Source organism: Suricata suricatta, chromosome 1 (genome assembly GCF_006229205.1).
Source record: "Suricata suricatta isolate VVHF042 chromosome 1, meerkat_22Aug2017_6uvM2_HiC, whole genome shotgun sequence".
Classification (NCBI taxonomy): domain Eukaryota; kingdom Metazoa; phylum Chordata; class Mammalia; order Carnivora; family Herpestidae; genus Suricata; species Suricata suricatta.
Genome location: NC_043700.1, coordinates 140,869,123 through 140,885,010, shown reverse-complemented (window position 1 = coordinate 140,885,010; position 15,888 = coordinate 140,869,123). Strand labels below are relative to the sequence as shown.

At 34.0% G+C, this 15,888-nt stretch overlaps 1 protein-coding gene across 3 annotated transcripts in view; it reads left to right on the top strand.

The window, feature by feature from the left end:
• YTHDC1 (YTH domain containing 1) overlaps positions 1-15,888 on the top strand; it is a 34,918-nt gene that overhangs the window by 17,448 nt on the left and 1,582 nt on the right. For 2 of the 3 annotated variants that reach the window (XM_029945240.1, XM_029945231.1), the window contains 9 exons: positions 826-934; positions 1,012-1,129; positions 7,061-7,145; positions 8,076-8,242; positions 10,729-10,811; positions 12,039-12,075; positions 12,172-12,211; positions 12,321-12,383; positions 14,103-14,237. In XM_029945240.1, the coding sequence (XP_029801100.1) occupies positions 826-934; positions 1,012-1,129; positions 7,061-7,145; positions 8,076-8,242; positions 10,729-10,811; positions 12,039-12,075; positions 12,172-12,211; positions 12,321-12,383; positions 14,103-14,237 (837 nt within the window). Of the gene's footprint in view, positions 1-825; positions 935-1,011; positions 1,130-7,060; positions 7,146-8,075; positions 8,243-10,728; positions 10,812-12,038; positions 12,076-12,147; positions 12,212-12,320; positions 12,384-14,102; positions 14,238-15,888 lie in introns of all 3 variants that reach the window. The other variant, XM_029945226.1, reaches the window with a different exon arrangement.

The following is a 15,888-nucleotide window of genomic DNA, read 5'->3' as shown; positions in this document are numbered from 1 at the left end:
AATGAATCATTATACCCCCTACTGGTGTTTAGAACATTAATGAATTTTTCTAATCATATTTTTTCAGTATTACCATCTTATATTTATCACATCAGTGATACCCATCAAACTAGGTGAAATAATATACCAAATAGCTAACCAGTGGAAGTTTATCCTTTTTCTCTGCTAGAGTAAATTTAGGCAGAGGTAATTAAGCACTTAGTATGAATGAGATCTAGTTTGTAGGACTGGATTGACTGAATTAGAGCTTTCTGCCTTATCTTACCATGCTGTTTCTTTTAATCTTTTGACAAACAAGTAATAGATTAAAATGTTTTAGACATTAATAACTTTGTTCTTGCTTTGTGTACAACAGAGGCCTATTTAGTCAAACTATTAGTGCATAAAAATCTGAATTTAAATAGGAAGAATGAGAAATGTTAGAAACTGGATAGAAATTCTCCACTTAGAATTTACCAATACAGTATTTTTAATTATTTTGATTAGGCAGTTTTTTAAAGAGAAAATGGTTTTACCACAGTAGATGGTTGTGATTTTTAAATAGTTATAGGTGGTTGTTTCTTTTATGTAGAATTCTATTTCATAACATTTGACATTCCTCGCCCCACAATCTTTAGTGATTTTGTTAAGTTTGGGAATTTTCTTCATATTTTTCCTGAGTTTTTAATAAATTAGTACACTACTTTGCTGATAAGTAAGACCTTTCTTAATTATAGCTTACTTGAATTTAAATACAACAGTATTAGTAGCTTTGGTCTTTTCCAGATATAACTGCAATGATGAAAGAATTGCATTAATTTCAGTCTGACCTTTACATTTGTGTAGGGTGTTTGGTCCACACTGCCAGTAAATGAGAAGAAATTAAATGTTGCGTTCAGATCTGCAAGGAGTGTTATCTTAATATTTTCTGTCAGAGAGAGTGGAAAATTTCAAGGTAAGAATAAAAATAATTTGGATATATAAAAACATCATTTATATTAGCACCTATTTATTGTGATTTGATCCCCTTAGGATTTGCAAGACTTTCTTCAGAGTCACATCATGGAGGATCTCCTATACATTGGGTGCTTCCAGCAGGAATGAGTGCTAAAATGTTGGGAGGAGTTTTTAAAATTGACTGGATTTGCAGGTAAATTACATATTTTAGTGTGGTTAGTTAAATCTACACTAAATGGCTGCCGGTTGGGAGTAGTGTTAAAACTCCACAGTCGTTTAGCCTTAATTTACTCTCTCTGATGATTATACTCTCTTTTTTCGGTCTCATTCTTAGGCTGATTTGGATGCAAAAAATTTAACAGCGTTAAAGTAAAATTAACATCAGTGTGTTTTGCTTATCTTGTTAACTGTCTTTATAATCTCATATAGGATGTAAAGGCAAAGGTTTGTGTAGTCAAGAGTTTTATGTAGTTCATTTGTACTCTGTATTAGTAGTATATAGCAGTAAGTTTGTCATGAATTAGACAATTCATGGAATGTTACCTGGAGAGATCTACGTGATTTCAGTGATTTAACATGTTATTTAGTAACCGGGATAGGAAAATAGGTACTCTTTAACTTATATTTTGGAGGTAACTAGTTTAGTTGTGAACAAATACTTTTTCTTAAGGAAGTTAGCAAAACCTGTTTAGTTGGCATTATATTTTGAAAATGGTGTGATTAAATGTACTGAGTATCTACAATGTTGCTGTCTAAAAAGGAGATGTTCTATAAATGTAAAATATGTAAGTGGCCATCAAAATGTTTAAAATCACAAAAAAAATGGTGTAATTAAGGTTTAAATATGTTCATTAGAAATAATTGAGTTACAACTCTGTGTTCTTAACTGAATGTGCATTGTTAGAAAATGATTAAAGAAGTAAACTTGGGTGATACAAACTTTATTTAACACTTCATGAAATGGATAGTCTCCTGTGGAGGGTTGCACAATGGGGCAAAAGGCAGAAAACTTTTAATTTTTTGTTTATTTTATTTTATTTTATTTTTTTGAGAGAGGCAGAGTGCAAGTGAGGAGGTGCAGAGAGAGAGCTCAGAATCTGAAGCAGGTTCCAGGCTCTGAGCTGTCAGCACAAAGCCGGATGTGGGGCTCAAATACATGAACTTCAAATCATGACCTGAGCCAAAGTCGGACGCTTAATTGACAGAGCCACCCAGGCATTCCAGAAAGCTTTTGTAGGATAAAGAACAAGGGAGAGACAAATAGAAAATGTCAGACTGGCTGGAACTACATTGTCACCCTTATTTGGGGTGAGAAAGCCTAGACTAAAGATAGGTGGCTTGGTGTTTGGGGATGGGCTGATTGGATATATTGCATTTCTGGTCAAGCTGAGCATGTACAGGGACACAAAAGTTAGACCTAAGCTTCTCTTTGCTGACATGGCACCTCTAGCAGGAGTGGCAGTTTTTGGCCTAGAAATGTATTTTAACATAAGAAACTAATTGTTTGAGTGAACTTTATATGCATGTGCATGCATCTATTGCCTATGAAATTAATTTCAGTAAAAAAATATTACTTGAAACAGACCATATGTGGTTTTTAAAAGTTAAAATAAGCTTCGGTGTTGGATTTTAATAAGGATGGAGGAATTGGATAAGAATGAAAAATACTGTTCATATTCTGGAAGGCAGACTAGGGGGAGCATGGAAACATAAGCAGAAACCATAGGGTTTAGGAGCTGGGAAAGCAGGGGGAGGATATGTGAGTGGGATGGGGAGCCTTCCCCTCTTTTTTTAAATGAAGCAGATAATAAAGCAAAAGACAAAGATGAACAGTAATGTGGGCCAGCCTAAGGAGTTAAGCTTTTATATATGGGACAGTGAAGACCTGTGAACATACATGGGCAGTGATATAGTGAAAATAGTGTATTAGGTTGATTGTTGATAGACTAGCAAAACTGCATAAAAATATACCATTAGTACTCACCATCCCATCATTTTTTTCTATAGGGAAAAATTAGAAGCAATCTGAATTCTTCCTTATAGGAAACAGGTTAAGTGAATAATAGTTTGTCACTTATATGTAACACACAGAAGTAATGATCCATGTAACAACATGGAAAAACATAACAAATGAAAAATTACATAATTATAATGTTGGAATGCAGTGTTATGTGGTGAGAGTGTAGGTGATATTCCCCTACTCCATTACACCAAGGGTTTTTAAATATAAATTTATGGTTCTTAAGCATACACTTACATTTTAATCAATTTAAAAATACAGAATTTAAAGATCTGGTGGCAGATTTTAGGGAAAACAGGGTGCTAGACTTTTTTATTTGGATGGCTATAACTGTCTAAAGGCCAAAGAAGTTTGTTAGTCTATGGTTTTACAACTAGAAACATTGGTGTTACTGGGAAATATTTGGAGATAACGTGTCTTAAGATTAGGAGACAAAATAATTACCCATTTTAAGTTGATTGCAGCAAATTTTGTTTCGAATGTTACTTGTTCTATTAACCTTCATTTCCAAATTCTTCAGAAGGAAATTTGTTTCTTAGTTTCAAAAGGTGAGCTTAATTTATTCACGTATTATTATCTTCTTCCTCATTGACTTAGTGGCTATTTTACCAGCTTGTTTGAAATGTGTTCACTAACAAAGGGGGCACAAACCCAAAATAGTAAACATTTTGTACAAAATTTGGGTAGTAAAGTAGTAAAGTTTCTTTATTGTATTTTAAGTTTTAGGTTTGCCTGGAAAGAATTTTTTTTTTCTTCTTCTTTTTCCTTTTCCTTATCCTGTTTGAGAGTATGTGTGCAGGGGGGGCAGAGGGAGAACAAGAAAGAGAATCTTAAGCAGACTTCATACCCAGTGCAGAGCCCCATGTGGGGCTCAGTCTTATGACAGTAAGATCATGACCTGAGCCGAAATCAAGAGTTGCATGCTTAACTGAGCCACCCAGGCACCCCCAAGAATATTCTATTTTTTTTTTAATGTTTATTTATTGAGAGAGAGAGAGAGTGAGTGTGCTCCAGTGGGGGGAAAGGGGCAAACGGAGAGGGGGAGAGACTCTGAAGCAGGCTCCATACCAACACAGATGCTGTTGCAGGGCTCATTCTCACAAACCATGAGATCATGCATGACCTGAGCTGAAATCAGGAGACAGACACTTAACTGACTGAGCCACCCAGGCACCCCAAGAATATGCTTAAGGAAAAACTACGACTTTAATTTTTAAAATACCCATCATTTAGTTCAAGAATAGTTTTATAATACTGAAGACTTCTGAGGGGCATGTAATATTTATGACATTGATATTTCCTTGGGTAAGTCTATTGTACTCTTAAGTTTTGTGTATAAAATGAGAATTACATTTGGTTTAGTTAAGAGGATCAAACTTTAAATATAAATGCTTAAGGCTTTGCTATCAGTAATAGTAATTGTTAACAATATTTTTTCTTTTCAGATATAGTTATGATAGACTTATTTAAGCACCTTTTGGATGTAATAATAACTAGTCTTAAGTTTCTTTAGGTGTGGCCTCTGGAAACTTGCATCAGTAGCATTTGATTATTAAAATACAGAATCTTAAGACTCATCCCAAACCTCTTGAATTTCTGATGGCTCAAATATTTTGTAGACAACTGAAGCTTAAGACCACATGGTTGTGTTGGCAGATAGGAGAGGAGCCATAAAAAGTGACTTATCTAAGTTACCACTGGAAATTAGCTCTAAATAAGGCTATATTTTATAAAATGTCACATCCAGAATTAAATTAGCATCTACTAATGTTATTTTATACTCACCCCTTTAATGTTTATTCCAAATAGCCCATTTTCTCTTTCTTTTACAATTTCTCCATTTTTTTCTTTTAACTCTAGTAACCAAACTGCTATCTAGTACACCAGAGCCTTTGGATAGTTGTATGTTCTTTGGTTAAATTTGTCCCACTTAACCAAACCCCTTAAATCAGGGAGTTACTTTCATGTTCTTTGGATTACTCACATCAAAGCTAGTCGTCTGCAGGCTCCTTCATTACACGTGTCAGTTTAAAAGGTAACTTGTAGGATACTTAATTCTGTAATTATGATGACTGTGTTCCTGTAGTTTCTCTAAATATATTCTGAGTCCTGTTTTGCCTAGGGACTCACAGTTCTCGGTGATACTCTGGTAGATACTAACTTTTCAACACAAAAAAAATTGTAACTAGAATCTAGTTAGAACCAGTGCCACCAAAGAAGCTTAAGCCTAAGTGACTCAACCAACTCAGCATATGGTTTTATGTTGGACCTTCAGTATTCCAGTGCTAATATTTAAATAACAGTGATAACTTTCTGAAGTAACGATTTGTAACTTTCCTGTATTTTGGTGGCTTGTGGTTTATTTATTCCTCTCCTGTAACTGTTTTTTAACTGGCAATTTAGAGGGAAAAATCTAAGAAAGTATTAAGGTACAAAGAATTGTAACTAGAGATTTCCCTCTGGATACCTTAGGCTTTGGTGTATTATAGCCTTTTTTCTTTTAACTTCTGAGAGCTGAAAAGTTTTAAAAAAAGGTGTGTATGAATTTTATGTATGTATAGGTATACATTCTTGAGCCACTCCTGCTGTGTGAAGTGAGATGTATATTGTTACACTAAGAATTCAAGCTTTTTAGTAATGCCTGGTGGGCATTTCCATCATTCGTAGCCCTCTTTCCCCATCTAGTCACATCATCATCACCACAGAACATGCCGCCCTCTTGACTTTAGATACACATTACTGTTTTCCTCAAAGCTTAGTGAAAAAGTTATAAAATTTGAGCATTGTATAATCATCTTTAAGAAAATTGGTGTAAGATTAGACTAAATGGCTATATAGCTTATCCACTAGACCACGTTGCTTATGTTTTTTTCTTCTCCATTATACCTTTGCATAAGCTCTCTCATTGCTTCAAATGTAACGCTTCCTTAGCTTTTTACATTTGGCTTTTCCTGGGTCACTTTTTTTTAGGGCATATCCCATATGCTACTTCCAGGAAGCATTTTTTGATTATTTTCTTTTCTCTCCAAAATAGATATGACCAGCAAAACTTCTGTGTGCTCATTTATTCTTCTCTGATAGCTGTGGAAGAAAATTTATGAACACAAGCAGCTCTTTATCTTACTCATCTTTGTATATCTTTGGGCTGAGCAGTGTCCTGTGTATTGTAGATACAGTAAATAATTCTTTAAAGGATTTATTTAACAATGAAAAAAGAAATGAAGGATTGATTTAATTTGGCATTCCTTTATGCACACACATAGATAAAACCTTATCAAGCACTGTTAATTTGGTTAGTCTTGATAATAGGTATTTATTACATGACATGTTTGCATTTAGCATTATGCTAGGTTGATAGAATATAAAGATACAGGCTATGTTTTTTAAGTTGGTGAGACCATTTTGTCCTGTGGCTCAGAGTTTATAAGCCAGAGTTTCTTTAAGTTATATAGGTACTGCACCTAAGTGGAGGGCATAATTCATATGTGCAGATACATGAATTTATAAGTAAACATTTGTGTTGTCAGGAGCCATTCCATGAATGGTAGGGAATATTGCCTTACTAAAAAGGGGAGGGTGTTTGAATCTGTGAGAGCAGCTCTGAACCAAGGATAGGGGACACTTAATTTCATTTGGTGTTAACTATCTGATTAAGGTTCAGTTTTTTGTTGATTAGTTAATAAAAATGCAGTTTGTTTAGTACACAGAAGCAAGAGCTAACCAAACATTTTATATGTTTCATTTGCACGCTATTTAAATCAGGTATGAAGTGTAGGTGGTAATACCCTTGTTTATAAGCTGAAGAATTCAACTCAGGTTCAGAGGAGAGAGAGAGAGAGCACATGCTGGGGTTTAAACCCAAACTGTCTTGGTTTCCAAGTGCGTGTTCTTAAGAATTATATTATTTAGCTTATTTTTGAGAACACTGGAGAATATGGAAGGAACCCATCTTTGAGAGGTGTACCCTCTCTGGGGAATAAATGCTTCCAACCTACGTAATTCTTTAAATTTTAGTCACATTTAAATCAGGATTAACTGCTGAAGTAATATAAGGTCCCTAAAAGATTCTACAGAAGAATATAATTGGTATTACTTTGTATTTAGGCGTGAATTACCCTTCACTAAGTCAGCTCATCTCACCAATCCTTGGAATGAACATAAGCCAGTAAAGATTGGACGTGATGGACAGGTTTGTTGTTTTGATTATTTAAAAACACATAACATTAAATCAGTCCTTTTAGAGATTTTTATTGAAGGACATTTTAAAACCATTTTTGAAAGAATTTGTGTGAAAAATTAAGGGAAAATATTCTTATTTGGAATTCATGTTGCTGGTTTTGACCGATTAGTAAGACCTCTATGGTACTTTCATTAATACAATTGAAAGAAAAGTTTTTGAAGAGAAATTCTGGTCCTGTTTTTAAATTGTTTTCATTACATTATTTACTGCAATTTGTATAATTTTAGAAATGCCATTTAACATTGAGGCAGAAGATTTCAAATTAAAAGGAAGCTATATGAAAAGTGTATGTACCTAGGTTTTCAAGTCTGCAAATGAAATGATAAGTGTAGTGGTTTAAACCCAAATCTTCTACACGTAACTTTGAACCAGAAGTGGTGTGCTTTCATTACTCCTAAATGAGATTGCTGGTGATTGAAAATAAATTTTCACTTTTAAAAAGCCATAGGTCAGTCTCTGTTTGTAGTTTTTGTAATGTATTTTAGTGTATTTAGCAGTTCATAATTATCAAAGTTGTTGGCACACATGTTTTTCCTCCACTGAGTTAAGGTAGAGAACTTTGTCTTGATATTTTTGTATTTTGCACAAAGAAACATTCCTTTGTTTGCAGAGGATGCTTGTCACGGTTTTAAGCAACTGCATTTGTGTATTTAACTTTGGAGATGCTATACTCTTAGTTTTTACCCTTATATAAATACACGTTTGAAGGGTTTTCTAAAACCTTTCAAGGAAGTTTATTGGAATCCTATACGATCATCACCTTTGAGAAGGAAGTCTTCAAGTCAGTCTGTTTTTGTTCTTGTACTTCAGAAAAATACAACACGTCTATTAAAAATTTCTTCTGTTTTCGTCTTGTAAATTACTACTTTCCTATTCTAGGAAATTGAACTTGAATGTGGAACCCAGCTTTGTCTTCTATTTCCCCCTGATGAAAGTATTGACTTGTATCAGGTCATTCATAAAATGCGTCACAAGAGAAGAATGCATTCTCAGCCCCGATCAAGAGGACGTCCATCCCGTCGAGAACCAGTCCGGGATGTGGGAAGGTTAGAAACGTTCTTTGGACTGATAATAGGCACATGTATCAGAATAACATGATGGAGGAATGTGATTCGTCAAAAGTTTGTCCTGCGGTAAAGAAGAAAGAGAAAATCCTCAAATCAAGCTGCATGGACTAGTTTGTGGCTTCATTGAGGATTTCACATGGTCACCTTGGTCTCAGTCATTTTTCAAGAGGAAAATGGGGATCTTTCCTTATGCAGAAAAAAATTATTTGCTAAAGAGTGATAACCAGTTTAAATTAGATAGTTTTCTGATAATACAATGTATGGAATTGCAATGAGGTAGGCCTTTGTTGCTCAGAACAGGCTAGAAAGGAGGAAGAGGAGGAAGTCTTTATTTGCAAAAATTGTTAATATTTTGTAAAAAGCCTTTTCTTTCAGGTGTGTCTCTGGATAAGCCTTATCAGATATGGGACTTTTATAAAGGATCACTAATGTTTTTCAGAAGATGACGCCTCATTTAGAGGATAAAATATTTTAAGTTATTTTGATATTCAAGAGGAGCATTATTGGGACTGTCTCAAATTTTATCACCGTGATGTGTTAACCCCATTGCCAGATATTCTCTAACATGTACCCAGTGAATTCACACATCTTGCTGAGCTTCTGAAAACAATAGGTTCTTTGAAAAGGGGATCAAGTGGCCCTGGGAGACCCGGCAACAAACCGAAAAGAAGGGCTGTTGCTGTGTCTGTTTACAACTTTTCCAGATGCTGGCAGTACCTGTGGACTTAAAGTGTTTTTTAGAGGATCGTCATGGTTATTGATCACTACTTTATGAACTAAGCAGCATTTTCCAGGAAAAGGGGGTTTAACTTGTTACAGAATTGGAGAAGTCTTTGCAAAGGACTGATTTAAGCCCTTCTACCCAACACCTTCCCCTGTGTAGATTTGCACACAGCTAAATCTAAAATATTCTGCTAAAGACTGTTGGATGTATGGTTGATGGGATGAAACCTTTGGTTAAGTTTCCTTTTGGTGGAAACATCCTGTGGTAGGTACAGATAATCCAACAAGAGTCCCCATTTCTTTGAGCTTAAAAAGGACACTGTCGAGTAGGTAGGAGGAAACCTGGCAGAGCCCCTTACTTTTGGCCTTAAAGGACTGAACACCAAGATGTCTTTTGAAGTTTAAGCTAAGAGGTTTCCAGTGCAATACAATATATACAAGTGAAGTTTTACCTCAGTTTTGCAATGGACTGCAAACTATACTTATTACACCACTACACCTTCTCTCAAGCCTGCCAGGGCCTCCATATATGTATGGCTTACAGCTTAAAGTCAGTAGTTGGACTACTATATGAACTGTTACTATCATGTTTTATACCGGTCGTAAATGCACTCCCCAAACTACAAGAAAGCGGTATGTTTATTTTTTAAACCAGCTTTTAATTTTCTTAGTCTTATTTATTGTAGATGCAACTGTTTTTATTTTGTTGGGGGGTTTGGGGGTAATTGCACTTTGAAGTTTGAACTTGTCTTGGAAAAGTTAATGAAAGCAGTTGATAACAAAACAGCTGGAAGACTAGTGATGCCAGTTTATTATAGACTTTTTATTTGGCATTAAGGGTAAAAAGATATATTTATTGCCAAAACAACTTGGAATTTTTATTTTTATTTTGTGTAGCTCTTTATTAAATGCTAAATAAAGTGAAGTGTACTTAATGATGTATTATATTAGCCATGGAGATTTATGGGGGACTGTAAAGAGCAGCTCTCCGCAGATAGTAGAATTTCACCTTCTAAAGAATATATACTTTGAACTTGTTTTATGAACTCTGTTAAATTGCTCCATTACTTTCCAGTTTTATTTTAAGGCATTGTCTCTAGAAAAAATTTTCTTAATACCTAAATGTTATTAACTATAGTTAAGTTTTCCTAAGTAGTAAGATTTTCAAAACTTTCCTGTAAAGTCACTTTGAATAAGTATCAAATTTTCTGTATGATCATGTGAAAAGCATAATTTTGTACAAAGCAAAAGAAATAAGAAATTTTTAATTCTGTTTAGATGGCTTCTAAAACGATACTAATAATTTTCAATACTTGATTTTAGAGTTACCTATTTTGTAACGATGGTAGTTTTATTTTTCTTTTTCTAGTGAATGGAGACTTTATTTGGGAAAGTGTTTTGTTAAACTGGATGTTTATATTAGTTTGAGAGCAGCTCATTTACTTTTGTTTAGAATACTAAAATGCGATTTACATATTTTGAGCAGACTGCTTTCCAAGTTTTTCATGATAGCTGAGGATTATAGAGAATATCGACTTCCAGCAGTACATTTAAGGATTGATTTATATAGTAATTCGAGGAATTAAAATTTAGAAATTTTAAGATTAGCTCACCAAAAATTAGGATATTTTAAAGGAAATAATGGGCTATTCTTTGTACTTAATTCTGTCAGAAACTCTTGCATTGCTGTTTGTTCTTCCAGCAGTTTTTGGTTTAATTTCTAATGTGTCTAATTTGTGTAGGCGTCGACCAGAAGATTATGATATTCATAACAGCAGAAAGAAACCAAGGATTGACTATGCCCCTGAGTTTCACCAGAGACCAGGTTAATATTTTATAATCCTGCAGATATTTGGCTTAAAATTATGAAACAACAACAAAAACAGCAACAACACAAAAACATTTATTGTAATCCTGTAGTTCTAAAAGTGAGAAGACTTTAGGACATGACTACTCTAATCTTGGGAAATTACCAGTAGTTGTCACTTAAATTCTTCTACTTTGTCAAGGTTATCTATTTTAGTGTGGCTCATTATAATCTGTTAATTACCTGATGTTGCTAATTTATAACTATTTCACAAATGGAAACTGCATATGTGTTTTAAGATTAAAGGTGGTTAGGGAAAATAGTGATCTATTATGTTTTTCATTTTCTACGATACTTAGTATTTCATGTGGTATATTGCTTTAATTGGAAACTGAGTTATGCTATATTTTTTAAATAAAAATCTTTGACATAGTTGTAGAGAGGAATGAGAAAGACTTGGTTTATAATCTAGAAGGAAGCTCTTTAGTCTTATCAGAATTTAAAAAGGCATACTTCAAGAGAAGGTACTTATAATACCCTTATAAAAATTAGGCAATTTGGAAATCGGTATTAGTGAGCCTTACAGCATTTTTATATGTGGCTTGATAAAAACCTCATTCTTCTCCAAAATGAGTATTCCAGACAGTGAAATTAGTTTTTTCTCAGTAACATGAGCACTCAAATGTTTTTACATTTTAATTTGCTAAGTTTTTACTAAAAGATGGGGAGAAAGAATATTTATTTCTTTGTCACGGTTCTTTCACTTAGAATGTATACATCTTCGTTTTTGTGACTTTTGCAATTTTGTTTTTCTCCCCCTTAAACTTTGTATTTTTAAAAATTATCTGTGGTTGACTTAGTAGAGCTTGTGAATACCTAAGGTGGAAAGTAAACATTTGTTTTAAGGAAGTCCTATTACAGTGTCCTCAAGATAATTCCTCTGCCCTTACTTTCCTTATGGTGCAGAATGAAGAAATTTTCTATCTAGCGAGAATTGGGGTGTGGATTTAGAAGATTCATATGAAAACCTTTCTAGCAGTTTATAATTCTTTGGTATCAGTAAGTTATTAGTTACTTCCTAGATTATGATGTAATCTGAGAAGAAAATGTGAAAATGGAATAATACAATAATAGCATCACTATATATCATGAGAAGAATTGAAATGAGTGGTAAGGAAGGCTTAATTATAATGCCACAATACATAATATAAATTTGATTTACTAAAATGCTTGATGTTTGAACAGGGTATTTAAAGGATCCACGATACCAGGAAGTAGACAGGTAAGTTGGGTTCACTCTTGCTTAGTTTTAAATTACATTCTTGGAACTAGTTTATGAATTACCTGAATTTAGTTTCACAAATCTTATTCCCAACAGACGTTTTTCAGGAGTTCGCCGAGATGTGTTTTTAAATGGGGTAAGCATTTCATTTTATACATTTAATGTTCATAAAACCAGGATCTGATTTATTTTATAGTTCTGGGTTTGATTTTTATTATTATTGATGATGTTATTTTTCATTTTAGTCCTACAATGATTATGTGAGGGAATTTCATAACATGGGACCACCACCACCTTGGCAAGGAATGGTTTGTATTATTATTTGTTTTTTTTTTTGCAAATTATTTTACTTCCATTTGCAGTTTCATATATTTTGAATGCTTATTTGGAAGATAACTGTTACAGTTACCCATTAAATAAATAGTTGGAGGCTATTTTTAAAACTAAAGACTAATGAATAATTTGACTTATGTTAATAATACAAGTTTAATAAGGAAGTGTTAGGGTTTATTTTTGTAGTAGTTAGTACTGCAGACCGCCTGGGTTCAAATACCTTCCCTTCTTAGCTCTGATCTTGGGCAAGTTTCATAACACGTTTCTCTCTTAGTTTTCTTTATCTGTAAAACTCACTGGGTATTTGTCCATTCTTTGGCTCATCGAATTAATATACTTGTTCTGTGCAAGGCACTCTGCTCTAGGCTGGGTTGGTGAATGAAATGGATGTTGTGCCTGCCCTTTTGTGGCTTGAAATTTAATGAATAATCGTGTTGACTTCATGGGGTAGTTGTGAGAATAATTTATAAAATACATATAAAGTTAGTGCTTGATCCCAAAACTCACTAAGTTTTTTTCTGTCAAAAACATCTTGATGATGTTATCATCAAGGCTAATTAAATCCTGTTCAGAACTTTAAATATTTTTCTTTCTGTAAGAAAACTGGATATTCTTAGAGTATCTTTTAAGGTACTGAGGATAGCTGAAGAATTAATTCCCAAGAAATAAAAAACTTGGAAGTTTGAATAGTTCTTATTGTTTATCTTTTTTTTTTTTAATGCTGTCTGTAATGTGGCTTCTTCATCTGACTTGTTTCACTTAAGGTACTGTGTACAAGATAAATTATAAGATTGCTTACTTTACATTCTTTGAAATTTTTACAATGTCAAAATATTATCTTGGCACTAACTAGCAGTTACCTTTGATTTGCTCTTACCCAGTTTATCATGGCATTTAAAAGTTGCTTAGGTCCCGGAGGGGTTTTTTCGTTTTGTTTTGTTTTGTTTGTTTTTTTTAAGGGTAGATGTTAAGGTTAAGATAATTGATTCTAGAGCCAGATGCCAGATTATGTGTCCTAGCTCCGTCCACCTTTTTACTAGCAGTGTGATCTTAAGTTACTTAACCAGCTGTTGGTGCCCCAGTTTTCTCCTTTATAAACTAGGAAAAGCAGTGTGTCGTAGGGTTGCTGTGAGAATTGAATGCTATGTGTAAAGAGCTTAGGACAGTGCCTGACTCATTGTAAGCACTGATTAAGGGTTGCGGTGTTCTAATAGTATTTAAACGACACGGTATGAAAGTGTAAACATGTTAAATCTGTTTTTTAAGTTTGTGTATTTATTTTGAGAGAGGGAGAGAAGAGTGCATGGTGCATGCACGAGTAGGGGAGAGGCAGAGAGAAAGGGAGAGAGAATCCCAAGTAGGCTCCACATTGTGAACATGGAACCTCGAGGCTGGACTTGCACTCAAGAACCTGGAGATCATAACCTGAGTGTAAATGAAGAGTCAGATGCTTAACTTGACTGAGCTACCCAAGAGCCCCACACAGGTTAAATTATCATGGATGTATAATTAGTTATGTGCCTATTTTCAACAAGCACATAGATATTTTGACAAACGTTAATTCTGTCGAAGTAAATGGGTAATACATATTAAATTGTTTGTTTGGATAGGTGGTTTGGATAGTGGAATTCTAAGAATGGTTTATTTACACAGATATTTGGTAGATGCTTATGGAAGTGGTTTTCTTTTTTTAGGCTCCTTATCCTGGAATGGAACAACCTCCACACCATCCTTACTATCAGCACCATGCTCCACCTCCTCAAGCTCATCCCCCGTACTCAGGACATCACCCAGTACCACATGAAGCAAGATACAGAGATAAACGAGTAGTAAGTGCACGAGAAGGCAGAAGTGTGAAAGAACTACCTTGAATCCTGCAGAAAATTTAAGTTTGGGGATACCAGATTATATTGAGTGATGGACTGATTTTATTAAGAATGGCTAATCCCTTTGGATTATTTAAATAGGCTATTATTTCTTTCACTGATCAAACAATCTGTTCAAGTTGAGGCAACTCCTGCAAATGACTCTTAGATAATAGTGTCCTAGGGATATGGTAGACTAGGAGATTTTCTTTCTGCACTGGGGTCTTCAGTTATAAATAACTGTGTAATTATTATTGTAAATAGGCATTTTTTTTAACCTTTCTGTATATTCTGACTCAATTTTCATGGGTTGGCTGGTATGTTCTAAGTTAACAGATCATCTCTGGTCTCATTTAGTTATTTGTTTCTCTGACAGATTTTGCCAGTTCACTCTGATTCTTAAGATGATGCTAACAAATAACAAACCTATTAAGAAAGGCAGATGGATAATTTTCTTTTAGTAATTATTGGTTCTAATAATTTGGTATGGTTGATAATGAAAAGCATCTTTTGATCTCTTCAGAACAGAATGAAAGACAGTCTTTAGCTTGAGTTTATTTTTTCTTCATTATACTAGTTGGGTTGAGTTTGTTAAATGGTTGATACTCCTTTTTTTTTTTCACCTTTCCTTCATAGTACTTTCATTTTTTAAACTGAAATTGTCTCCTGACACTTGTTAGCATAATTTCTTTGTATATAAGTGTGGTAGTCCGAGGTAGTTAGGTTGTTAAAGTAGGATGTACAGTTTGGACACCTTCCCCCCTCCTCCCCGGTTTGAGGTGATAAATCTTTTGGCTGAGCCAAATACACATTCTTTATCTTCCCACTTAGATGAGGAGCATGCATATTTGAGAGAGCCAGTCAGAGCACTAGTGGTCTAGCCTGTTTTTGAGATACTTTTTGTCTTTTATTTATTGTTTTATTCTTATAAAGATATTAACTTGTTAGAACCAAATCCTATTAGAATCTTTAATATTCAGTGAAACAACCTGAGAATCCTAACTGAGTAATAGACGTTAGTAGTTTTTTTCAGTTATACAGGAAGAAATAAACAGCTTACGTGTGATGAAATCTTAGTTGGCTAGATGGGTTGCAGTGCTTTTTATAAATGATTATGTAATTTTCAAATAGGAATCTTTGTAAGATTCTTTTACTGAAAGTTACTTGTCCTTTTTAAGTTCAATATGCATCTTTATGTAATTTTTTGGTTAGTATATATATTTTATGCTAGTCTAATATTCATGTATTTGAGGTATATGAGAGGTAAGATGGAATTGTGTTTTTGAACCTTATATTCTGAATATTTAAGCTGACTTTTGAAAAGAGATCAAGTTCAGTAAGTAAAGGTGAATTGAGCGCTAAGTAGAAGGCTCTAGCAAGGATTAAGCTTAGAAGTAGCCACAATGACAACTTGGACCTCACTTAGACAGTTGTTCATCTTCCCATCTCCCCTTCTCCCCAGCTTTTTGTGTATATTTATGTGGAGTAGACCTCACAATCTTACTAAAGTACTTAATTTTTTTTTAATTCTAATTTTTTAAATTAAATTTTTATATTTTTTGAAAGAGAGTCGGGGAGGGGCAGAGTGTTCCATACCCAGCGTGGAGCCCAGTGC